We start from the raw sequence: 24,993 nt of genomic DNA, 5'->3' as shown, positions 1-24,993 counted from the left end.
AGGGCAGCTATAACCCATGGCACTCCAAAGTGCATAGCAGGTGAGCACTAACCCCTCACCCCTCGTCGACATTGACTGGAAGGGCTATTGCAGAATAGCTCCCCATGGGGATGGCTGACTTGGGTCAGTTTCCCTGGGTAGACGAGCCCAGCTGGGAATGGACCTCTGGGAGGAATCAGAGAGAGAGACTGCTTTTTGGGCAAAGAGCCCGCTGGAGAGGCAGACGGGGGAATGTCTGAGCCAGGAAACTGCCCGCTGCTGTTTGTTTCTCCAGCGTGCTGGGAAACAGGACTTTGTGGGTGTTCTCTGTCCACTGAGGACAGACCTGACTTCGATTTCTCCTCCTCGTGGAAACCAGCCGGGGGTTGGCTAAACTGCTCAGACCTAAAGGGCAGCCAAAGACAATCCAAGAGCTGGGCCCATCCAGCCTAGCAGCATGAAGGCTGCAGGGGGGGATCTGGCCGCTCTGTATAAATCCATCAGGGGGTTAAACCCCAGGGAGGGGGAAGAGTTATTGAAGCTAGAGGCCAGAAACAAATGGGGATGACCAGGCCAGGAATCAACAGAGGCTTGAAATGAGAAGAAAGTTTCTAGCCCCCAGAGGCGGGAGCCTCGTGGTTCCCCTCCGGCCCTACATTAGGTGAGAAGCAGCCAGTAGAAAGAGCGAAAACTGATCACAGCTGAGCTGGAATTTTCACAAGCCCCTAAATAAACTGAGAGCAACAGCCCCACTCCTTAGCCACCCTGCCACACTTCCGATCATTTCCCCCACCGCCGTGGCCTCTGGGCTTCCCAAGCACTAGCCCCATTTCACAGCTGAACAAACGGAGGAGCCGGGCCGGCTTTAGCAGAGCCAGGGCCAGAGCCCAGCGCTCCTTGATGACCAGACGCTGTGACAAAGCTCTGTCCCTGCCTCCGTGGGTCCCGCGTTTCCTGGCGGATTTTGCTAGCCTCAGAGGCTCACTGTGACCCTCCACGTAACCCTTCTCTCTCTAGAGACAAGGGTCACAGTCTACTGAGCCATTTTCATCATAAGCCAGCGAGGGAGGTGAGGAGAAGTTATCCTCCCTTGCACAGTCGCTGTTGTCTCCCAGTCTCAGTGATTAATCGGGGGTGGGGGGGGAGATGGGGGAGCCCGGGCCCCCCCTCTACTCCAGGCTCCAGCCCAGGGACCCTAATAGTATCACTATGTTAGCTGACCTTTTAGAAACATGACATGTACAATTCCCTGGGCTACTTCCCCCACAGCAGCCCCCACTTCCTCAAGCTCCACTTCACCCTTACCTCAGGGCCTCCTTCCTTGTGCCCGATATGGTGTGTACTGCTCAGCCTCTCCAACAGCACAACTTCCTCCCACAGCTCCTGACGTGCACACCCACCTGACTGACTGGGAGGCTTTTACCTAGTTTCAGCCAGCCCCAACTAGGTGTCCTAGCGTTCTCCCTGCCTTCTGGAAAGTTCTTAATTGGCCCCAGGTGTCTTAATTGACCTGGAGCAGCTGCCATTTCACTTATCCTGGTACCAGGGATTTGTTTAGCCTGGAGCTAATATATCTATCTCCCACGACTTTTCTAAAGCCATCGGGCCTTGCCCCATCACAACACCTAGAACTACACACCTGCGGAAAGGAGCATGAAGGCATTCTGTTTCTTGAAGCAACCGTTCTCATTTAGAAACCTCTCAGGGGCAAAAGCTTCGGGGGTTTTATGTTCTTCTGAGTCCAAATGCACAGTACGCAGCAGGGGGTGGACGTACGTCCCCTGGGAAAGCAGTGGAAAAACAGAATTAGCCTCTGGGACTCTGCCAGTGGGACTGTTTTCTGATCTCTGCTCCCCCGGGGTAAATCCAGAATCACCCAGTGAGTGCAATGCGGGACCAGGCAGGATTCTGATCTCAGCCTCCGTGGGGTCAATCCAGAGTCACCACCAATTGCAGTGGGGTCAGGGCCGGATTCGGATCATAGCCCCCCACAGGGCAATCACTGCTTTAGGTGTGCCCAGCCCCTCATGGGACTCACGCTCAGCTCACTCTCCCGGGCGGCCTCACCTGGAGATGAGGTACCCCTGGAACCGGGTGTCTCTGGTCACGGTATGCAGGAGGCTTATTGGCAGGATATCGCTGAATCACTGGATCTCATGCAGTGTGGCGTCCATGTATGGCATCCTGTCCCTCCCGATCACTGCGTCAATTTCCTGATGGATCTTCTCTTGCGGGGGCGGGAGAGAGGGGAATTAGTAGCCTCACTGTGGGGGCAAAGCTCAGTGCTGGGCGAGCGTTTCACGCGGGGCCGTTACTGGACTATAACTCAGGCTGATCCCTAGAATCCTAGCCACTGTCTCGGGGTGGCCTGGCCCTTGGCAGAGAGCTGACTGCTGGGTATTTATGGCCCTAAGGGGTCAAATCCTTACCTCATCCTCATTCCACTGACGTCAACGGAGCTACAGCTGGGCTTTCTGTGGGGTTTTCCCCAAGGGGAATGGGGAAATCCCAGCTAAGCCACTTCTCCGCCTTACCTTGGACCTGCGGGTGTTTCAGCAGGATCAGGAAACCGTAGAGCAGGGCGGTGCTCGTGGTCTCAGTCCCAGCGAAGAATAAGTTGAAGGTGGCCATGGCCAGGTTCTCCAGGGAAAACTCAGTAGCTGGATTCTGCTTCTCCTGGAGAAAGATATAAACATCACCATCCCGCCTAGCTCTTATCCAGCTCGTCCCCTCCAGCGCCACACCAAGGCAGGTCGGTATCGTTATCCAGATGGGGAAATGGATGCACAGACGGGGAGGTGCCTTTCCCAAAGTTACCCAAGGAGTGGCAGACTGTCCCAGTCCTGGGCTCTATCCACTAGGCCATCCGGCCTCCCTAAAGGGTCCTGTTAGCAAAGGTCCGTCCTTTAGGATACATGCTCAGTGGCTGCAGTTATTGGCCCACCCTGCTGATTCAACACCCTGGCAGAGCTTGTGTCCTGCCTCAAGGCTGGTTCACTGATAGGATGACAACCTACTACTGCTGCCAGCGAATGGGATTACTCCATAAACTCACGGAGTTGAGAGCTGAGCTGAAGGTTTGAAGTCAAAACCCTGCTGCCAAAAAAATGAGAATTTTCCTCATTAAAAGAAAAGGTTTCAAGGAAAGCAGACGTTTCCCCCAGAAAGATCTGTAGTGTCAGAAACTGAATTTATTGCCAGACTAGAACATTTCAATGAGAAGTTTTCAACCAGTCCTAGTAAACTCTTAGAGTAGCTACTCAAGCAGAGCAAAATTTTTCGGATGAAATGTTCCCCCAAATATGCAGATTGGGGGTTAACCGAAACATGCAGCGAATTCACGTTGAATTCGCCAAATTGTTCCAGCCAACAAAAAATTCTGAAAAAACAGTTTCAAAACAAAACGGTTTGATTTTTTCCGTTAGCAACGGCTTCTCAGTCGTTTTAAAGGTGAAAAGTCTGAACTGAATCAGTCAGCGCGACCCATCATGAAAGTCTCAAATTGTTTTCAGTTTACCAAAAAATTCTCATTTGCAGTCAGCCTGAAATGAATGTGCATAGTTTCTATGCATCCGATGAAGTGAGCTGTAGCTCACGAAAGCTCATGCTCAAATAAACTGGTTAGTCTCTAAGGTGCCACAAGTACTCCTTTTCTTTTTACGAATACAGACTAACACGGCTGTTACTCTGAAACCTGTCATAGTTTCTATGGCGATGGCAGGCCCTTTGGGTCGGTTCTGTGTTTATACAGCGCCAGGACCCCGCCTAGGGCCGCAGTGAACAGAGAGATAAAGTTACTTGCCCGCATCAAGCGGCTGAGAGGGGAACAGAACCCAGGTCTCCAGGATCCTGCCCGCTACACCACCCTGCTGCCTTCACCCCTGCACACGGGACGCTGCCAGAGACGCCGAGCGGGGACCCAGAAGGAGAGCGCTCACCATGCCCGTTGAAATCCTTAGAGAACACCGGCATCTCCCCGCACCCGCTGAACTCCTCAGCCTGGTCCACCAGGGCCTCCTTCACCCCCTGGTAGCCCCACAGCACCACCACCCGCCGGGAGCCCAGGTGCACCGTGAACACCGGGCCGTACTTATCCCGCATCTGCACAGGTGGGGATGGGGGCAAGGGGGTGAGTTTCTGAGCATCCGTCAGCGGAGGGGGGCTTGGCCATGGTGGCCTTGGCTCCATCGCCTTCCCTGCTGGACCGGAGCATGGAACTATGGCTAAACCTCCATATGCTAAAGATACATGGGACCACCCACCCATCTCTCCTGCTACGTGTCCTGCTGGCCATCCATCCCTCCATCCATCCTTCCCTCCCTCCCACCCATCTCACCTGCTACGCACCCAGCTGGCCATCCATCCCTCCTTCCCTCCCTCCATCCATCCATCCCTCCCACCAATCTCTCCTGCTACACACCCTGCTGGCCATCCATCCTTCTCACCATCCCTCCATCCATCCATCCCTCCTACTACACATCCTGCTGGCCATCCATCCCTCCCTCCATCCCTCCATCCATTCATCCCTCCCACCATCTCTCCTGCTACACACCCTGCTGGCCTGTTCCCATGTCTCCTGCAGTTCTGCAGACCCTCCTCTCACACCACACCCCCTTGGGTTTGCCTCTCCCCCTTCCATCCAGCTCCCAGATCTTTGCCCTACTCCCTCCAGCTTCCAAGGAGTGTTATGATCCAGCTGGCCGGGCTAGAAAGCCCTGGGTTAATATGTCACTGCACCGGGTAATAGATCAATCTAAAGTCCGGTTTATTCAGTGTCTAACCACTGACCCAGGTACCAACCTCCTGGTTCCTGGGCTGATGGAGAGGTAGGTTAAAAGGCTGATCACCGTAGCTGCCTGGAGAAGGAGCCCTTGGGAAAGCCAGTGACAAAATTGTCTTAACGCTTTAGCTTCGGGTGGTTTTTCCTCTGTGACGTTAGCAAAAGCCAGAGCCAAGAACCAATTAGCCCACATGAGGCCTGGTTGTGAGGGACTCAGTCAAAACCCGAAACGAAGTCACTTTCCCAGGCTAGTGGGCGAGGAGACGTGTCATTTCTTATTGCGCTCGTGTTACTGGCTTCCGAAAACCCAGCTGGCCGTTGTATTGACCAATTCGCCCGTTTACGTTCGCCAAACCCCCAACCCTCCAACCTCCAAAGCTATCTTTGCCTTCTTAGATCTAGGCTTAGCAGAATTTTTCTTAGACTTCTGATGGATTATATTGGTGTTTCTTTTTAAGCATTTTTTTAATGTAAATGTTCCCAGTTGCTCAAAATGCGGGGTTTTAAGCATTGTCCCCTAGTTGTATCAATTTAAATTTTCACAGTTGTGGGAAATAAGGGGGCGGGGAGGTCAGAGAGTGGGGGGAAGCAGACAACGATTACTTAATGACAATAGATGATGAGATTCAAAGCTCTAAGGTTTTATAACTAGAGCCCGGCGGATACCTGGGCCCAGCTCACGCTCTGAGACGTTCTCACGCAGCCTCTTGCTGACTTTGCCTAGCTGGGAATTTGGATGTGCAGGTTTTTACATCGGTTTGCATGGGCGGCGAAATGGACGTTTAACGACACATGCCAATAAAAATCTCACCATGCTGCCCCTTCATCTCGCTTATGCTGCTAGTCGGGGTTGTTGAGGTTGGTTCCTAGAACTCTGCAAACATCAAATTCAACTTCCTCGTCCTTTTCCGCCCAGAGAACCCCAAGGAAGGAACGTGACACAAATCAGCAGTTTGCTTAACGAGGGCTTGTTTTCTACCCTGTGTTTCTTCCAGGGGCTCATCGGCAGGGCTCAGAGCTCCTCTGGGTGGCCCGGGCTCAGAGCTCAACCCTGGCCGGCTGGCGGGGACTTGAGACTCCTCTGGACTGCGACGGGCTGGCTGGGGTTCGGGGCTGCACTGGCAGGCTGGCCAGAGAGAGTGGGGAGGCAGAAGGGGCGGTGTGGGGTGGGACCTTCAGGCAGAAGGGGTGGGGCCTCAGCTGGAAGGGGGGGCAGGGGTCTAGCCTCTCTGAAGTAGGGGTGACTGCACCACACATGGTCCTCGGCTTTATGGGGGGCTTTTGACGCGGGGCGCACTCTAGCGCGGGAGCAGCCTGAGTTCGTAGGGGTGGGGGATGTTCCCTAGCCCGCTCTCCACAGGGCTGGTGTCGAGGGTGCCCGGGTCGCCGAGCGGCTCCAAGGTGTAGCGCTGCAGGATGGCGGTGAGGAAGAGGAAGACTTCCAAGCGTGCCAGGCTCTCGCCCACGCACACCCGCTTGCCTGGGAGAGGAGACAGGATGGCAAGCGGGGTTAGAGGGAAACCTGAGGAGTAAGTACTGACGGACGCGGCGTAGCTGGGCCAGAGCGGCAGGTTCCAGCCCAGCTCTGAGCGAGACCAGGACACAGTCAGAGCAGGGAAACAGGATGTCTGGGCTCCGGCCCCCTGCTCTAACCAGTAGGCCTCACCCACTCTTGAATGTGAATACACGCCTCTTACCTGCAGAGAACGGCATGAAGGCATTGCTCTTCTGGAAGTGCCCGCTCCCATCCAGGAAATGCCCGGAGTCAAAGACATCCGGGTTTTTGAACTGACTTGTATCCCGGAGGACTGAGCTCAGCAAGGGGATGACGGTGGTGCCCTGGTAACAGAGAAAACCACCTGGGAGATGACGGGACGCAGACAGGGCCAACACATCCTACCCCTTGACGTGGGCGGGGGGGGGCACCAGCCGAGCCCAGGGTCGTCTTCCCATCATTTCCATCCCACGGCCCATCCCCTTTTGCTAAGTGGTTGACCTTCACCCTGCACACATCCGGTGAAGCAGAGCAACCGCCCGCCTGTGCAGAGGATGGACACCAGCTGGGGACAGCCAGAGCATCGTGTGGGTCGCCAGCCATGGTAATTGTAGTTTGGTTGTTTCGTGTCCCCATTCTCCCCTATGGGCCAGGCTTTCCAGATGGACTACATCTCCCATGATGCACCATGGCTAGGGACACCCAGGATGCACCAGCTTTCCTCGTCCAAGCGGGGACACTGCGGTGCAACATGGGAGATGTAGTCTGACCAGCAAGCCCGGCTTATAAAGGAGAAAGGGAGCATAAGGAACGCAAACTACATCTCCCATGGTGCACCATGGCCAAGGACTCCCATGAGGCAGTGCCTCCCCTTGTCCAAGAGGGGATGCTGTGGTGCACCATGGGAGGTGTAGTCTGATCAGGAAGCCTGGCCTGTAGAGGAGAGTGGGACATGCGGCACTCAAACTACATCTCCCATGAAGCTTTGCAGCAGCCTTTTGGGATTGAGATGTTTCAGTTCTCAGCCCAAATTTTTCAGATTTCAAATTTTTGCCCCAAAATTGAAATGTTCCCCAGTTTTCATCAAAATTTTCCACGCACACAAAAAACCCACTCCCCCCACCCTCATTTCAATTAGCTCTGCTTTACCTCTGGCCAGAACCTTCCCTACCTCACGCCTGACGTGCCCGCCTCCCATGTCAGAGGTTCGGGGGGAGTGGGCAGCTGGCTGGACTCAGCACATGGCTTGAAGGGACCGAGGCTGCCAATCCGGTGCATCGCATGGTGGGTGACCGAGAAAGCCTGGGTGAAATGGTCTGGCAGAGTCATCCAAAGCCCACGGAGGGTCTTTCCATGGACTTCAATGGTCCAGAAGCTGGAGGGGACAGAGTTGGTCCTGAGACAGCAAGAGATCTCAGCGTTCCCCAGCACCTTGGCCCTGCCCTCGCCCTGGCACCGGGAGCCCGACCTTGGGGATCACGTATGCTCTGAACTGGACGTCCTGGGTCGTGACGTGCGGGAGGCTCATGGGGATGACGTCGGCGAATCTGTGCACCTCGTGGATCACGGCGTCGGTGTAGGGCATGCGGATCCGGTCCTCAGTCGCCGGCAGGCGGGACCGCCCAATCACCTGGTCAATCTCCTTGTGAACTTTCTCTGCACCGAGAGGAACAAGACTGAGCCCAAAGGCTGGGGTGGCGGGAACGACGGCCTGGATCCTCCACTCGCACTAGCTCCCACACTGACAAAACCCCAGTGACATAGAAGATAACAGCCTACTATTGCTACCAGCAAATGGAGTGACTCCAGATTCAAACTGGTGTGAGGGAGAGGGAACCCAACCTATCTCCACTGTATTTCTGCAGGCAACATTGCAGGTTCGGATTGGTACCATTGGGCCAAGTTCCCAGGGGGTGTAATCTGGCATTGCTCCACTGGCCTCCATGGGGCCAGAAATCTGTGGGGCCACTAGACAGTCTGGCCCTTTCACCCTATTGAAACAGGCCTGGGACCCTGTTTAAGCTTCGTTATGGCTGCCTCCTACTCAGGAGCCCACCACACCCCACCCCAGTACGTACACGTACCCTCCACCCCCGTCCCGATTTCTCACACTTGCTGTCTGGTCACCCTAGCTCACCCTGACCCCCAGGTTTGCCCTCTTTGTGCTGCTCCTGCTCTCTGAATGGGAGAGTCTCGTTTCTCTTCTTCATGGCGGGAGACCCCGTCCTCTCCATTGTGTCCCGGCTGGCTCTCCGCTCCGCGACGGCGGTCCCGTTCCTCTCACTTTTCCACCCGCTGATTCTCGGGGACCTGGTGCTTCTGCAACCGCCCTCACAACATCCCTTGGCCTCAGCTGGCCACCGTGCCTCGGGTGTCCCGCCGAGCCGCGGCCCCAGTAGCCTGGCTGCCTCCTCTCCAGCTCCCTCCAGCTGGGGCCGCCGCGTCATCATGCGTCTCTTGCTCTCCACCTTGCCCTGGGCTCTGGAGCGGCACCGAGCGCTCTGCGCCCGGGGCACATCTCTGCTCTCCCCCAGGGCAGCTCCCGCTCTCCGGACAGCTTGCGCCAGGGTCTTCCCCAGCGGCACCGGGGCTGCTCTGGCTCCTCCTGTCGTGGGGCTGCTGTGTGTTGCCAAACCAGCGGCTTCTACCTCCAGTCTCGTCTCGGGATACGCAGCCTGTCGCTGACCCGACGGGAGCCTTTCTCCTGTCGTCCTTTGCCTATCACAGCGCCCTGAACTCTTACAGGGCCCCAGCACACAACAGGGGTGAGCTAACCCTGGATACCGCTACCCTGAAAGGGGCAGCTCACCCCATCACAGCCTGCTATTCGGCTGGCATCACTTACTGCAGCACCGAATCACGCCAGCTGGGGCCCGTGCCCCGTATTCTTATCAGACCTGAGCCCTGTCAGAAACACCCAGGGGTTTCCCCTTCGCAGCACAGGGGAGAAGTGTGATCTCTGTGTCACAGAGGCACCGAGCAAGGCCAAGACTTGAACCCAGGGCCCCCGAGCCCCAGGCCAGCACCTTAGCACCTCCCCCCGCCCTACCTTTTATCTCAGGGTACTTCATGAGAAGCAGGATCCCGCATCTCAGGGTGGCGCTGACCGTCTCCGTCCCGGCAAAGAACAACTCCAGCGTCGTCATGACCAAGTTCTCGGTGGTGAACTCGGTGTCGGGGTTCTGCTTTTCCTGGGGGGTGGGCGAGGAGCACAGGGCTAAACAGAAACTGGGATGGTTCTTGGGGTACCCAGGACTGTGACCCCCCAGCCTTGAGTGACGGGGATCTTGCAGGTGCCAGCTAGGCATGAGTGCCCAAACAGCACCAGCCTGGGGTCCATCCAAGGCCTCTCCTCCGGGCTGGGCCCCAAGAGGTGGCCCCCAAGCCCCAAGTCCCCTGTGCTAGCCAGCCCCTGACACCGGCTTCTCATGGAAATCGCAGCCGCTCTGCCCCCAAAGCAGCAACCATTCACCGCTTTTCCCTTAAAGCACCCGGAAAACAGGCCACTGGGGAGCACTTACAATAAAACACGAGACGGTGGATTTAAGGAAGAACAGAGGCTCCATCAGAAGCAAGAGGGACCGACAGGAAGCAGGGGTGACGATACAAAACAGCATCATCCAAGGCAAAGATCAGGGCCCCGTCATGCCAGGCGCTGCCCAGACCCCGGCCGAGATTAGGGCCCCAGCGTGCTGGGATTTCCCCGGGGTCACCCAGGGGGCCTGTGAGAGGGGGGCACTGAACTCAGATCTCCCGCCCCCTCGCCCAGGGCCATCCCTGGGGCTGCTCCAAAACCTGGTCCGTCTGGAGCAGGAAGCAGTCGATGTAGCTGTCGGGAGAGCTGGGACCCAGCGAGTCCTGGGGCCGCTTCGCTCTCTCCAAGACAAGGCGCTTGAGGGCGTCCGCGTTGTGGAACATGGCGTGGGGCCGCCCGGCAGAGCGGCCAGGAGGGGCGGGAGCGCGCTGTAGAGCTGCAAGAGACGGGCACGGGGGAGATGGCGAGGGCACATGCCCAGTACCCAGGGGGTGGCCAGCAAAATAGCCAGGAGCAGCCGGGATCTCAGTGGGTCCGGACACCGAAACGGGGGGTCACGTGTCCAAGTCCAGAACAAAGAGAATCTGTCTGTGTGTCTATTCATCCATCCCGCCTCCCCCCACACCCCTCTATCCATCCACCCATCCCGCCTTCCCCCCACACACCCCTCCGTCCATCCGCCCCTCCCGCCTTCCCCATGAATACCCCTCTGCCCATCCATCCATCCACCCCCCTACACACCCCTCTATCTGTCCATCCATCTATCCCTGCCCTGACACCCCCAGCTCTCTGTCCATCCATCACGGGGGTGACTTTCACTCGGTCCCACCCCGGCACCAGCCCCACCTGGCCCCAGCGGGAGCTCAGCAGGCGAAAGTTCTGGTTGATGCAGCTCAGCAGGGTGAGGAACTCCTGGTCCTTGTAGCCAAAGCGGCTGCCGAAGACGAGGCAGCAGATGATGTTGGAGACGGCGGAGCCCAGGAGGAAGGTGGGGTCGAAGGGCGAGCCTGGGGAAAGGGGAGAGAGCTCCACAGGGCCCAGGGAAAGCGGATTCAGGCTGCAAATGGTGCTAGGACTTTCAGCACCACGGAGAGTGCAGGGGAGCCCCAGCAGCCAGGGCAATGGACTAGCCTGGGAGGCTCAGGGCCCACCCAGCCCAGAAATTCCTCCCCCCGCAGCCTTCGCCAGCTGCTGTAGGGCCGCGAGACCCCGACCCAGGCGTGCAGGCCGCAAGTGGCGCCGTAATGGGTCTCTTTGCAGCCCGTGACGTTACCACGCAGTGTGAGTGGATTAGTAACCGATCTACGTTACTGACCAACCAGGAGACTTTTACTGTGTTAGTCACCAATTATGTGATGAACTTGCGTGAAGTTCTTAACTCATTTTCTGTAAGAATAATACACAGAGCTCTAAACGAAGCCTTTTGCCTGTCAGGCTGTTGAAATCTGATTCGATAGTGCACTTAATTCACACGGCTGTGACTCTCTTGGGTATGTGGATCACTAATTTGACTCCTGAGCTGCGGAGGTCAGAGCATCTCTGGGCTAGAGGAAGGTGGAAGAGTGGAAGGTGCCCTGGTGGGCAATTCAGGAATAACTTGCAGAGGTTTCTTCTTCCACCCCATGGTTACTATCCAGTTGGCCTATGGCCCAAAGGTTAATCATTATTATTAGGTATATTACAGTAGCACCTAGCGGCCCCATCACAGACTGGGGATCCATCATGCCGGGCGCTGGCCAGACCCTAACCCAGATCAGGGCCCCATCGCGCCGGGCGCTGCCCAGACCCCAACTGAGATCAGGGCCCCGTCGGGCCGGGCGCTGCCCAGACCCCAACCGAGAACAGGGCCCCATCGTGCCAGGTGCTACCCAGACCCTGGCTGAGATCAGGGCCCCGTCGCGCTGGGCGCTGCCCAGACCCCAACCGAGATCAGGGCCCCATCGTACCAGGTGCTACCCAGACCTCGGCTGAGATCAGGGCCCTGTTGCACCGGGCGCTGCCCGGACCCCGGCTGAGATCTGGGCCCTGTCATGCCAGGCGCTGCCCAGACCCCACCGAGATCAGGCCCCATTGTTCCAGGCGCTGCCCAGACCCCTACTGAGATCAGGGCCCCGTCACGCCGGGCGCTGCCCAGAACATGACGGAGAACAGGGGTCCCTGGCACTTCAGGCACTGCCCAGGCACACTGTGAAAGATAGTTCCTGCCCCAAAGAGCTCCTAATGTGAACAGACAAAGGACGGGGTTCTTATCCGCATTGCACAGAGTGAGGATACGAGGCCAAGAGAGATGCAGAGACCAGGAACCTGTGGCTGAGGCAGGAACCGACCGCGGCATTCTGACTCCCAGCCCAGAGCCCATCCGTCCTCCCTTGGACTTGCTCTAAACTTGGCTGTCTAATCCTGGCTGATGGACCGGTGGCTGGTCTCCTTCTCCGCACGAGCCTCTGAGCCTGTGGCAGTGAGTTCCACCAGTTCACGGGGAGAAATCTGAGCAGAGAGCTGAGCAGATAGTAAACAGGCTGAGGCACTTGGAACGGGGGCTCCGGCGACGGCAGGCGAGACAGGAAGCACCTACCCTTTGTGTTCCCAAGCTCCTCTGCCAGGCGCTGGGCCTCCTCCTGGATCCGCCCCGCCACGCTCCGCTGCCCCGTGCCGAGGTTCCACCGAGTGCCGAGGGAGAACCGGCGCAGCTGCCGCCACCGCTCCCCGTTGGTGAAGATAAGCCCTGGGGGGTGGGGGAGGAGGGAGGGTGAAGCAGGACCCACATGCAGGGAGGTGATTTCCCCTCTGTGTTTGGCCCCGGTGCGACGGCAGCCGGGATCCTGTGTCAGGTTCTGGTGCCCACGATTCAAGAAAGACGCTGATCAGTTGGAGGGGCTCAGCGAAGAATGATCAAAGGATTCGAAAACCCAGCAAAGAGCAGGAGATCCCGGTCTATCGGTACCGACACGGGGAGCAAATATTTAACAACGAGTGAGCCGAGGAAGGGCTGACACAACCCACGGGCTGGATGTTGAAGCTGGATAAATTCAGACTGGAAATAAGGCATAAATTCTGAAGCATGAAAGCAATTCACCAGGGGAACCCTTTGCCAAGGGGCACAGTGTGTTCTCCAGCCCTGATGGCTTTACGTCAAGACGGGCTGCTTTTCTAAAAGATCTGCCCTAGGAATTTGGGGGGGAAGGGAGGGCAGGTCTCTGCCCTGTGCTATCGGGGGCCGGACGAGATGGGGTCCCTTGGAATCTACGTCTCCTTCCTCTGGCTGTTCAGACTGTGAGCTCCCGGCAGCAGGGCCTGCCTCTCTCTGGGGGTGAAGTCCCGGAGGCAAAGCAAACCTCCAGCCTTCACTGGCCCCAAGGCAGTCCCCTGCCAGCAGCGACCGTCCCAGTGCCCGGCCCATGCCACTTATTGGAGGGGTTCGGTCCACCTCATGCTGCATTTGCCACACTCGCCCATTCTTCCCCTTCGTTTCCGGCTGGAAAGGCCTCGGCTCCTTTCCTCCAGGGGCCTGGTGGGGAGAATTGGACGGGTCGCACGGAGAGCTGCCAGTTCCTCGCACGGATTCTCACCACTATTAGGTGTATTACAGTAACACAGAGGTCACCGGCCCCATGGAGTTGCTGTAAGAGACAATCCCTTTGAATGGCCATGGAGGGGCGGGTCAGGTCCACAATCAGGCGATAACACCCCCACCTAGGTCACCCCTGGGGGGGCTGAAGGGGGAACCTTGGGGTCCGAAAGCCTGAACTTCCACTGCTTGAGCCAAACAACCACCTCTGCGAAGAATCAGCAGCAGACTCAGAAAGGTCCATCCTAGGCCCAGCCATGAGGAGGAGCTAACGAGCCGCGCTGGGTCCCACGTGGCCTCTGAACCCCGGTGTGACATTCTGTACCTTGGGGGAGCATGCTGCAGCCCCCATTATTCCGCATGTCTAGCTAACCGATTTGCATATAAAGCAGGCGGTGTGCGGCATCGGGGAAAGGCTCTGGCCGGCTGAAAGTCACTGTTCTATCGAAACACGGTCATCGTTCGTGCATATGAAGTTCTGGGGTGGACTGGCTCTCCCCAGACCAGTTGAGCTGCCCGATCTGCACAGTGGCAGGACAGGTAATAATTAACCGCTGTGCCGCTCGCCCAGACTCTCGTGGTTACGGCTTCGCCCGCTGGGTCCCTTTATCTTCCGGCCTTGGCTGCAGCAGGCGTCTCCTGCCAGTGTCAGCGATGCCAGCTCGCTCCCTGACAGCGGTTCAGTAGGGAAACGTCATTCAAGAATGAGAGCCGTATTAATTGCATTACTGCTATTATATGTATTACGGTAGCGCCTGGAGGACCCAGCTAAGACTGAGGCTCTCGTTGCGCTGTATATTGTGGCCCTTACCCAGCCCAGGTCTCACTGACTTCCCATTGGCTTCCTGCTTCACTTCCTGTTGACGCCCCATTGACTTCCTATTGACTCCCCATTGGCTTCCCGTTGCTTGCCATTTTACAGGTGGGGAAACTGAGGCACAGGCCAAGCCAGTGACGCTCCGAAGGAGTTGGTGGTACTTGGTCCTCCCATAGTGACTAAACTGCTCGCGTGGCGGAATTCCTTATGGGTGAATAATGCCCCAGCCCACGGACACCCACCACATAAACACCCGTCAGCCCACTCTGAGTCCTTCCCTAGCTCGGAGACGAGGCAAACGAGTCCACCATGGAGAAGACACAGCGGGTCATGCTCCTTCAGCTCCAGTGGCGGCTTGCGAGCGAGGTGGTGGGTTCAAGGCCCCGCTGAGGAGTTGTCCCAGGTGGTCACCATGGATGGCACAAGTGGGTAAATTCCAAATTTCACCATCCAGCAGAGTTTGCAATTATTTACCCAGAGCTGTGATGCAAAGAGGGGCGTTATCAGCAAGGCCCCTGGGGGGGGGCTATATAGACAGGGTTGTGCCAGCATCACCCAGGGTCTAACGCAAAGTGCAGCGGAGGAGAGAGGCCGGCTCCAGGATGGATTTCAGTGGGACCCTCAGCATCCTCCTGGCGATATGCATCATGTGCATCTTCCTCCTCTTGACCCGCAAGAAGAAAAACTGGCACAACCTGCCGCCCGGGCCCACCCCCATCCCGTTCCTGGGGAACATGCTGCAGGTGGAGGTGAAGGAGCTGATAAAGTCTCTGCGGAAGGTGAGTCGTGCCTCAGTTTGCTAGTTATTGTGGTTTGAGTGGCAGGAAAGTTTTGCGTCAGAAACGTGGCTTTTCATAGAGTCGTAGAAATGGGCAGCCGGACGCAACCTCAGGGGGCACCTAGGCCCAGAACCTCACAGGCATCTGGGGGCCGAACCCTGGTGGGGCTCTGCGAAACACAAACCGTTTGTCACCTGGGCTCCAAAACAGAATGGTATTTGTCATGCAGCTCGAATTATTATTAGCATCACAGGAGAACCCCGGAGCCTAGACTGTGAGAATGCCCCACACTGCTCCACCCACTAGACCCCACTCTTCTCCCAGAGCCAGGGAGAGAACCCAGGAGTCCTGGCTCCCAGCCCCCCCGTTCTAACCACTAGACCCTGCTCCCCTCCCAGAACCAGAATAGTCCGGCTCCCAGCCCCCACTGCTTTAGCCCCCAGCTCTCCCAGAGCTGGGGATAGAACCCAGGAGTCCTGGCTCCCAGCCCCCCAGCTATACCAGGCACTGCACAGATACAGCATCAGAGACAGGCCCGGCTCCCAGCGAGTTCACAACCTGACCAGACAAAGGGTAGGAGGAGAAACGCAAGGGGGAAGTGACTAATCGAAGGTCGGACCGCAGGGAAGTGGCAGAGTTAAGGCAAGAACCCAGCTGTCCTGACTCCCCGCCGCGCGCCCTGACCACTGACCCTTGCAGCCCGGGGTTAACAGCCGCCTTCCTTTATTCCTTCCAGCTCAGCGAAACCTACGGCCCGATCTACACCTTTTACCTGGGCTCCCGGCCCTGCGTGGTGCTTTCTGGGTACAAGGTGCTGAAGGAAGCCCTGATTGATAAGGCCGAGGAGTTCAGCGGCAGGGGGGACTTCCCGGCAGTGCAGATGTGGAGTAATGGAAACGGTGAGGCACAGACGGACGGACACACAGCTCAGTCTCCTGACCCCCTGGCTGTATTGCAGGGTCTGGAATCATACCACAGAAACCCCGGGGCAGGGATCACGGTCGATTCCCAACCATTTCCCCTTCCTGGGAGAGTGGTTAGTGGTTAAAGCTGGGGAGGCTGGGAGTCAGGACGCCTGGGTTCTCTACACAGGTCAGGAAGGGGAGTGGCGTCCAGTGTGTTGGAGTCGGGAATCAGGACTCCTGGGTTCTATCCCCAGGTCACAGAGAGGAGTGGTATCTAGTGTGTGGTGCATACGAAAAGGCTAGATCAGACCAATGGTCCATCTAGCATAGTATCCTGTCCTTGACAGCCAGCTGCTTCAGAGGGAATGAACAGAACAGGGCAGTTATCAAGTGATCAGTTCCCTGTCGTCCACTCCCAGCTTCTGGCAATCAGAGGTTTAGGGACACCCAGAGCCTGGGGTTATGTCCCTGCCCATCTTGGCTAAAAGCCATTGATGGACCTATCCTCCAGGAACTGATCTAGTTCTTTTTTTGAGCCCAGTAATACTTCACAACATCCCCTGGCAAGGAGTTCCACAGGTTGATATGTTGGGTGCAGAAGTCCTTCCTTTTGTTTGTTTTAAACTTGATGATTATTAATTATTTCACCCCAGTTTCTTGTTAAGTGAAGGGGTAAACAACACTTCCCTACTCATTTTCTCCACACCAGTCATGATTTTACAGACCTCTATCATATCTCCCCTTAGCCGTCGCTTTTCCAAGCTGAAAAGTCCATTTTATTCATCTCTCCTCATACGGAAGCTGTTCCAGACCCCTAAGCATTTCTCTTGCCCTTCTCTGAACCTTTTCCAGTTCCAATCGATCTTTTTTGAGATGGGGCGACCACATCCGCACGCAGGATTCAAGCTGTGGGCGTCCCATGGATGGACACAGAGGCAACGTGATATTTTCTGTCCTATTATCTGTCCCTTCCTTAATGGTTCCCAACAGTCTGTTCACTGTTTGACGGCCACTGCCATGGAGTGGCTGTTTGCAGAGAACTATCCACAATGACGCCAAGATCTCTGTCTTGAGTGGTCACAGCTCATTGAGACCCGATGGTTGTGTATGGAGAGCTGGGATTATGTTGTCCACTGTGCGTTCCTTTTGCAATGATCAGCTTTGAATTTCCTTTGCCCAGGGATCGTCTACGGCACCGGGGAGCGGTGGCGGCAGCTGCGCCGATTTGCCATCACCACCTTCAAGAACTTTGGCATGGGGAAGAGGAGCATGGAGGAGCGGATCAAGGAGGAGGCCCAGGTCCTGGTGTCCGAGTTCCGGAAAACCGAAGGTTCCGTTCCATTCACGGATGAGCCGGGGGCAGGGGCAGGAGAGGGGCGGTGACCCGGAAACCCAGAGATCTGGGATCCAAACATTGCGTCCTGATCCAAACACTGGGGCTCTGCCCCCAGTCTGCACAAACCCAATTAGGTTCTCTGGTGGGTGAGCAGAGGTGGGAGCCAGGATGCCTGGGTTCTATCCTGGCTCTGGGAAGGGCATGGGGTCTAGTGGTTAGAGCAGGGGGGAGGGGCCTAGGACTCCTGGGTTCTGCGTCTGGGTACAGCATGTTGTCTAGTGGGTTGAGCTGGGAGTCAGGAATGCCGGATTCCATTCCACTGATTCTGTGACCTGGGCTGGGTCGGTGCCCCACTCTGTGCCTCAGTTTCCCCATCTGACAGACAGCGAGAACCCCTGCTTGCCAGGGAAAAGTGTGGCTAAATTACTGTACGGTGCTTTGAGATCTCTGGGGAAGGCTGAGGGCACAAGGCCTGGGGGTTTCAGCAGGCCCTCACTCTCCCCTCTAGGCAAACCCTTTGACCCCACCTTCTTCCTGAGCTGCGCCGGCTCCAACATCATCTGCACCCTGGTCTTCGGGAAGCGTTTCGAATACACCGACAAGAAATTCCTCACCCTGCTCAACTTGATCAACAGCAACTGGAAACTCATGAGTTCCACCTGGGGGCAGGTGAGAGAGGATTCGGGATGGGGGGGCCCGCCTCTCCTAGACCATCAGACAGCCCTGAGAACCTCATTGGACAATTCCTGCCTCCAGCCCATATCTGGTGGGCGAGCTAGCCCATGTCTTTTAGACTCCACATGAAAGAAACACCAGCCCCTCCCCAGGTCAGGTGTTGCAGTGGCTAATCGCCCTCACAATTAAATGTTTGCTCGTTATTTCCTGTCTGAATTTTTCTACCTTCAGCCTCCAGCCTTTAGATCTCACTCAGTCTTTGTCTGCTAGATTAGAGACCCCTCCGCTGTCCGAAATCTCCTCCCGTTGGAGGTACATATGGACCATGCAGCTGTCGCCTCCTAACCTTCTCTTGGAGAAGCTAAACAGAGATGGCTCTTCCTCTTGCTGCGAGGCAGGTTTTCCAGACCGCGAGTCGTCTTCCCCTGAACCCCTCTCCAATTTCTCGACGTCTTGTCTCCAGACTGGATACAGGATTCTGGTCTCATTCCTGCCCCATAGCACGGTCGCACGACCACCCTCCCCCTACTCGACATTCCTCTGTGTCTCCAGCCAGGGACCCCATCCCATTCTGCCCAGAAGCCCTTGATCAAGATTTGGCCAGAACAGCCATGATCATGCGTCCTGAAGCCGACGGCCGGTCTTAGATCTAGACACCGCTGCTGTCCCCAGAGGGGAACACGGTCCCCGGCTCTGTATCGGGAGAACTGAGCCACTAACAGTTCTATCACCCCCTCCCCTACGTTTCTTTCCAGTTGCTGTTCACGTTCCCCAAGATCATGAGACACGTCCCCGGGCCTCACAGGCAAATCTATAAGAACTACCTGAAGCTGGCCGCTTTCGTCGGCGAGCAGCTGAAGATGCATAAAGAGATCCTGGATCCCAACAACCCGATGGATTTCATCGACTGCTTCCTCATCAAAATCCAGCAGGTAGCCCGTCCTGGCCAGCAGGAGAGCCCCCCAAGCTGGCCACCCCCCGAAAAATAGCAAAAAGGGGGCTGCTCCCGGAAAACAAGACACACACCTTGAGCCCGGCCCCAAAGCCCAGAATTCCACCACTTGAGCTCCAGGGGCAATCCCGTTCTTTGGCAGCAGTCGTAAGCCGTTACCCGCTCGCTGGGTCAGCCAAAAGAGGGTGCCCGGATGCGTTTCCCGTGTGTTGGATTTAAGTAGAGGCAGGTGAATTTGACAGCAGGGGACTCATGTCCCTAGTTGTTCCTTCTTGTCCGACCTTCCTCATTTAGTGGAGTCGCAGTGGGAGATGAGTTATGATGCTCATACGTTTTTTGGGTGGGCTGGGTGGGGGATTAAAAACTCTTTGGGATTGGCTGGCCCTTTCCCCCTTAATTTGAAAGAACTGGCAGATTTAGAAGGGGATCTGGGGGGGTGGGAGGAAAGAGACAATGTCCAGGCCCCTGGGGATTGGCGGCAGGCTGAACGGAATCGCCTGAGTTGGAATCTGACAAGCCGCTGTGGTCGCAAACTACTTGCAAGGAAAACACCAGCTGCTCTCTCACGAGCACAAGCCATGAAGAGCAGAGCTGACGGCTGGTTCCGGGCCCGAACCACAAAAACGCCCAGGGAAAAAACGTGGTTTGGGTCAAACCAAAACTGATATTTTTTAAATTGTTCCTTCAACCCCCCACCGTCCCTATTATTATTATTCGTGTAGTTTCAGGACATCTTTTGCCTTTTTTTTTTTTTTTAAATGAAAGTCCATTTTGAAATGAAAAATCGAAGGGAGTCAGGCTGGAAGGAACCGTTTCTGGGGGGAAAAAACGTATTGTTTCTGGCTGAAACCATTTGCTGGATTCAACCTAAATTTGCAAACAGTTCTGGTGCCCTGAAAAGTCGACTATTTGCCTGGGGGGAGGGGACTTGTCCATCTCTAGTCAAGTTTTTACGACTGATCCAGTCAACAGCGCCACTGAGCCGGTCAGCTGTTACGCCGAGGGAGAGCGCCTCCCGCTAAGCCAACCGCACGCCAGAAAAGTCGGGAACATTTTCCTTTCAGTTGGATTTCGACCGTCCTCAAACAGGTTTAATTTTTTTTCCTTCATAAAGTTAAAGGATATTTTGAAACCAAGTCGTTTCAAGCCAAAACGAATGACACGCTGTGACTTTTCCCCCTCCAAAGTTCTTTGAACGCCCAACGTGGCGAAATCAACGCAAAGTGGCCGGGTGTTTCAGTGCGGCTTGTTTGCCAGATAAAAGTTTCAGGTGAAAAGTTTCACCTAGCTGTAGGAAATCTCCCACAACGGTCCGACTCTCCGGGGGTCACCCCCCCAGAGAGAATTCTATTACAGGGTGGTGTCTCGCACACACACACACACACACACACAGCATTCTTGCATCCTTCCTTCGCAGGAAAAGAACAACCCCAACACACACTTCAACGACGAGACGATGTCTAAAACCACCGTGAACCTGTTCTTTGCTGGGACGGAGACCGTCAGTTCCACCTTGAGATACGGGCTCCGCATCTTGCTCCGACACCCTGAGATCGAAGGTAGCCCCGGGGCAGGGGGATGAAGAATTCCCACATGCCGGGATTATCCCAACGTAGGCGGGGGTGGGAAGGGGGGCAGGAGGGGCTCACGTTCGTAACTCACCCAAAGAGAGCTGCTTGTCAAATTTCCCCAGCCATAGCTCCATGGGAGTCAATGGGGCCGGATCTGAGCTGGCGTCCAGGGGAGGCCCGGGTCCCCCGCTGGCATCTCTGCAGACTGCAATGAAGGGATGTGGATCAACACCAGCGAGGCTCCTGGCCCTGGGGGCTTTATGGCGGGTGCCGCCCTTGCGCCAGCCTCACCCTGTCCCCTTCCCTCCAGAGAAGCTGCACGAGGAGATTGACCGGGTGATCGGCCCCCACCGCAGCCCCTGCATGGAGGACCGGAGCCGGATGCCCTACACAGACGCCGTGATCCATGAGATCCAGCGCTTCACGGACATCGTCCCCATGGGCGTGCCCCACACCGTCACCCGGGACATTCAGTTCCGCGGCTACACGCTGCCCAAGGTCGGTGGGCCCAGCGCGGGAGGGCGCTCCGCCCCGAGCCAGGGGAGCCTGGGGGCTGCTCTGACTTACACTGGGGCAGGATGGCTGCACGGGCTGAAATCACAGACTGGGAGGGCATCCCAGGCCCACCCCTTCCCCCAACCACACCCCTCTTCACTAGCCACGCCCCTTATCCGACCACGCCCCTTTCAATAGCCACGCCCCTTATCTGACCATACCCCTTTCACTAGCCACGCCTCCTTCTCAGACCACACCCATTTTCACTAACCATGCCCCCCCTTCTCCAGTCACACCCCTTCCCTCACCCCTCATGCGAGCTTTTCCAGCCACAACCCCTTTCTCCCCACCACTGGCCTCCTGACTGGCCACACCTCCTTTTCCCACAGCCACGCCCTCTTTCCTGCTGAAACCACACCCCCCTTTTCCAGACACACCCATTTCTAGCGACACCCCCCCGTCTCACCGCCCCACCTGCAGTAGGCTTGGTGGCAAGCGCCGGGTGCTGGCGCGAGCTGACCGGGGGCAATGGCGCCCGCCCCACAGCCAGATTGCAGGGCACCTGGCGTCTCCACGCCATCGCCCCGGCCTAGAGCGATCAGCCAGCAAGTGTGAAAAGTCTGGACACTTGTGTTTGGCGGCGGTTTGGGCCGGGGGCCAGGGGGGGCGACAGTTGCCTCTCCCAGACAAAGTCCCTAATACCGGGACGGGCCCCATAATATCGGGATGTCGGGGTCTCAAGGCTGCACCTCCTGCTGGCTCCGCAGGACTTGAACATCATCCCGCTGCTGTGCACGGCCCAGGCCGACCCCACCCAGTTCAAGAACCCCACCTGCTTCGACCCCACCCACTTCCTGGACGAGAACGGGCGCTTCCGGAGAAACGACGCCTTCATGGCCTTCTCGGCAGGTAGCGCCGCTGGGGCACATCCAGGCTGGGGGCGCCGCCGGGACACTGCAGAGCAGAAGCGTCTCCCATTGCTGTGGGCAGAGTGCGCCCCCCAGCCGGGACGCCTGGGTCCTCTCCCCAGCTCTGGGAGGGGAGTGGGGTCTAGTGATTAGAGCAGGGGGGGCTGGGAGCCAGGACGCCTGGGTCCTCTCCCCAGCTTGGGGGAGTGGGGTCTAGTGGTTACAGCATTGGGGACTGGGAGCCAGGACTCCTGGGTCCTTTCCCCCATTCTGGAGGGGAGTGGGATCTGGTGGATTGGTGCTGGGAGCCAGGACTCCTGGGTTCTCTCCCCAGTTCCACCCGTGACTTTGTTCACCCGTAGAAAACAGCCCCTTTCCCGTAGTCCTGAGGAGCAGCCACCTGTCACCACGCAGGATCTCGCCCCCCCCCAGCTGACCCCGGCGTCACCCCGGCAACTCCCAGGGACTGGCTGCGGCCCCATCCTGGGGCCCCCCCCGAACGTTTCCCCACGATACGCCCCCGGTGGACGCTCCCCCATGGCGGGGCTCGCGGCTGTGGCCGAGGAAAGGGGAGGTGGGCGGCTGGGGCTGGGGCAAGCCAGGCTCCGTCTGACGAGCGCCTCGGCCTCTCTCCCCCGCAGGGAAGCGGCTCTGCTTGGGCGAGAGCCTGGCCCTCATGGAGCTGTTCATCTTCCTCACCGCCATCCTGCAGAACTTCACCCTCCGGGCCCTGGCGGCGCCCGCGGAGATCGACATCTCGCCCGAGTCCAGCGGCTTGGGGAGCATCCCGCGGCCCTACGAGTTCTGCCTGCTTCCCCGCTGAGCCCTGCCTCCCAGCCCCAGCCCAGCTGCTCCCCACCTTCGCGCCCCAATAAAGTGACCTGCCTTTCACCCGCTCGCAGCCCCCTCGGTGGGTTTTCTTGAAGGGCTGAGCCGGGCAAAGCCCCATCGCGCCCAACGTCAGCGAGGCCACAGGAGCGCTGCTGCGCCCCCAACGCTGAAACCGTCCCTTGGGGATCCCCCTTCCGTGCCAGCCCCTCTGGGGGTCCCGCCCACCCTTCGGGGGCGGCCACATGGCCTCCGCACTGCTGAGACCGAGCCTCCGGGCTCCAGCCCCCACTGCTTCCCGGCGTGAGCTCGGCCCAGCGAGTCCAACCGAGCTAGGCTCCCAGGGGGAGACGTGGCCGTTCGTCTGGGAGCGCCGCAAGCTCCCCCTTTTCCAAGCAGTCACCTGGGACGTCACTCAGAGCTTTTCAACCCTTTGGCAGGGCAAAGCTGAATTACAGACTTCTTTGCGCTGCCTGTATTCTGGGCCCCGTGTATCACAGAGCAGTCTCCGGGCTGCTCTAACTAGAGATGGCCTGTTTTTCCCCACTCACCTGGCGAAAATTTGACAAGGAGGGGGAGGGTGTGAAATGCGTCATCAAAATTTCCCCACAGAAAAGTGTGATTTTGGGGAGGAGGGGATCAAAACCAGAAATATGTTGAGTCAGGGGTGCCTCACGGGAGTTGTAGGTCAGGTGGCTCATGGGCCCCATCTCCTCCATAGGCCTGTCTCCCCTGGAGGACTACATTTCCCATGATGCACTCTGGTGTCCCCCCTCTGCTGAGAAGGTAAAGTTTCAGCCAGCCCAGGTTCTAACTCGTTCTGCCGCCTGCCAGCCCTCGGGGAAGCGGTGAATAGATGTAAGGCTGTGTGCAGCCCCCTACACCAGGGGATGGGAGAAGGCACATGGACCAGCCCCACCCAAGAAGGGAGTCCTATGGGGCCATCTCTGCCCACCCTGGCACACCTTGGCTGTGTGGTGGGACGCTGATCTCTCAAGGGCTTTGGGCTTCCAGCCGAGGCGCCAGTGAGCAGAGCTGGGTGGGACTTTTTCGACAAATTGGTTTTCCGCCCCCCACCATTGAAAAATGCCATTTGGTCCAAAGAGCTGGTAAAGCAGGTTCGGGGCTGACTGGTTTCCCGACTCAGATAAAAGTGTCAAGGTTGGGAGCGGGGGGATTTTGAGCTCGGCTAAAAGTTTCGACATTTTCTATGGGAACCAGCCAGGGGGTTCTTATTTTCCTTGCCAAATTGAAGCAGATTAGACCCCAGAAAATCAAAGTGCTTTGAAATTATTAAGCTGCTTTGATCAGCCCAAAACAAAAACACACAATTCAGCGGGTTTGGGGGCGTTGTTTGTTTTTTGTTTTTTCAGTTTGCAAAGATTAGTTGGTGATTTCGACTTTTCATCCCGATTTGAGGGTGGGGGGGATTTCAAACGCTCAAAAATATTCATGGAGGAGAAAATTACATCCTGCCCAATTCTCCCCACATAGTCTGGGCACATCAATCCCAGCTTCAGCCCCACCAGGTATTAATGAGGCCAGGAGATTGGCCAGATTTGTTTTTAATAGAGGAGTTGGACTGTCCTGTCAAAAAAAACATCTGTCATTAGCCTTTCTTCTTAAAAAGTACCATGTTATTCTACAGACATGGATTCCAGTCCTGGCTCTGCTGCCTGGGACAAATCATTTCACTGTTCTGTGACTCAGTTCCCCCATATGGACAATGGCGCTACTGATTCCAGCCTCCTTTGTAAAAGACATTGAGAGCTATGGATGAAAAGAACTAGGTTATTACTATTATTCCAGCAATGGTCTAGAAGAGCACAGCGTCCAGTAATGTCCGTTTACCTCAACAGTATCCTGTGGCCATGAGTTCCACAGGTTAACTTTACAATGAGTATAAAAAAAGATGTCATTCGTCTGCTATTGTGATTCACAAATATTAGCCTATCTGACTCAGTAACATCCTCTGGCTTCTCCTCCCATAGCACATCTTCATGAATCAACCAGGGTAACTCTACAGGGAATGAACCCTGGTGTTTAAAACATGGGACCACTCTACCAGCATCACTAGGAGGTGCACGATTCAATCTACCACCTTGCAGAAGCGGACTGGTTATATTTGCCCCCATGGTGACCTGTCCTGTCCCCCCCCCCACCCTTAAATCCATGAGCCTGCAATTCTGCCACACAGGTGAAGGAGAAAATAAACTACCTGGCATTATAAAACCAGTTTTATTTAACTAGGAACACAGGACGCAGCTCACATAACGCTCACCCGCAGCCCAGGCTAACCAGCCAGCAGGACAAAGGAGCGAAAGAGGCAAACAGACTAAGCGGTTTTAACAGGGAGCCAGCCAAGATGTT

General features: G+C 56.7%; 1 protein-coding gene and 2 pseudogenes across 1 annotated transcript; 1 reads left to right on the top strand and 2 right to left on the bottom strand.

The window, feature by feature from the left end:
- Window positions 1-2,042: 2,042 nt before the first annotated feature.
- Window positions 2,043-4,167, bottom strand: LOC119563567 (annotated as a pseudogene).
- A 1,249-nt stretch (window positions 4,168-5,416) lies between these two features.
- On the bottom strand, window positions 5,417-13,709 carry LOC102945369 (annotated as a pseudogene).
- A 1,067-nt stretch (window positions 13,710-14,776) lies between these two features.
- LOC102943598 (cytochrome P450 2F3) lies at window positions 14,777-22,618 on the top strand. Its single transcript, XM_037884409.1, has 9 exons — window positions 14,777-14,953; window positions 15,690-15,852; window positions 17,039-17,188; window positions 17,703-17,863; window positions 18,625-18,801; window positions 20,239-20,380; window positions 20,703-20,890; window positions 21,655-21,796; window positions 22,437-22,618. Exons 1-9 carry the CDS (start codon window positions 14,777-14,779, stop codon window positions 22,616-22,618), a joined length of 1,482 nt encoding a protein of 493 aa, XP_037740337.1.
- The last annotated feature ends 2,375 nt before the right edge of the window (window positions 22,619-24,993 follow it).

The sequence above is a fragment of the Chelonia mydas genome, chromosome 23, assembly GCF_015237465.2.
Source record: "Chelonia mydas isolate rCheMyd1 chromosome 23, rCheMyd1.pri.v2, whole genome shotgun sequence".
NCBI classification, from domain to species: Eukaryota; Metazoa; Chordata; order Testudines; family Cheloniidae; genus Chelonia; species Chelonia mydas.
Note: the sequence above shows the minus strand (reverse complement) of the source record. Positions and strands in the feature narration are given on the sequence as shown.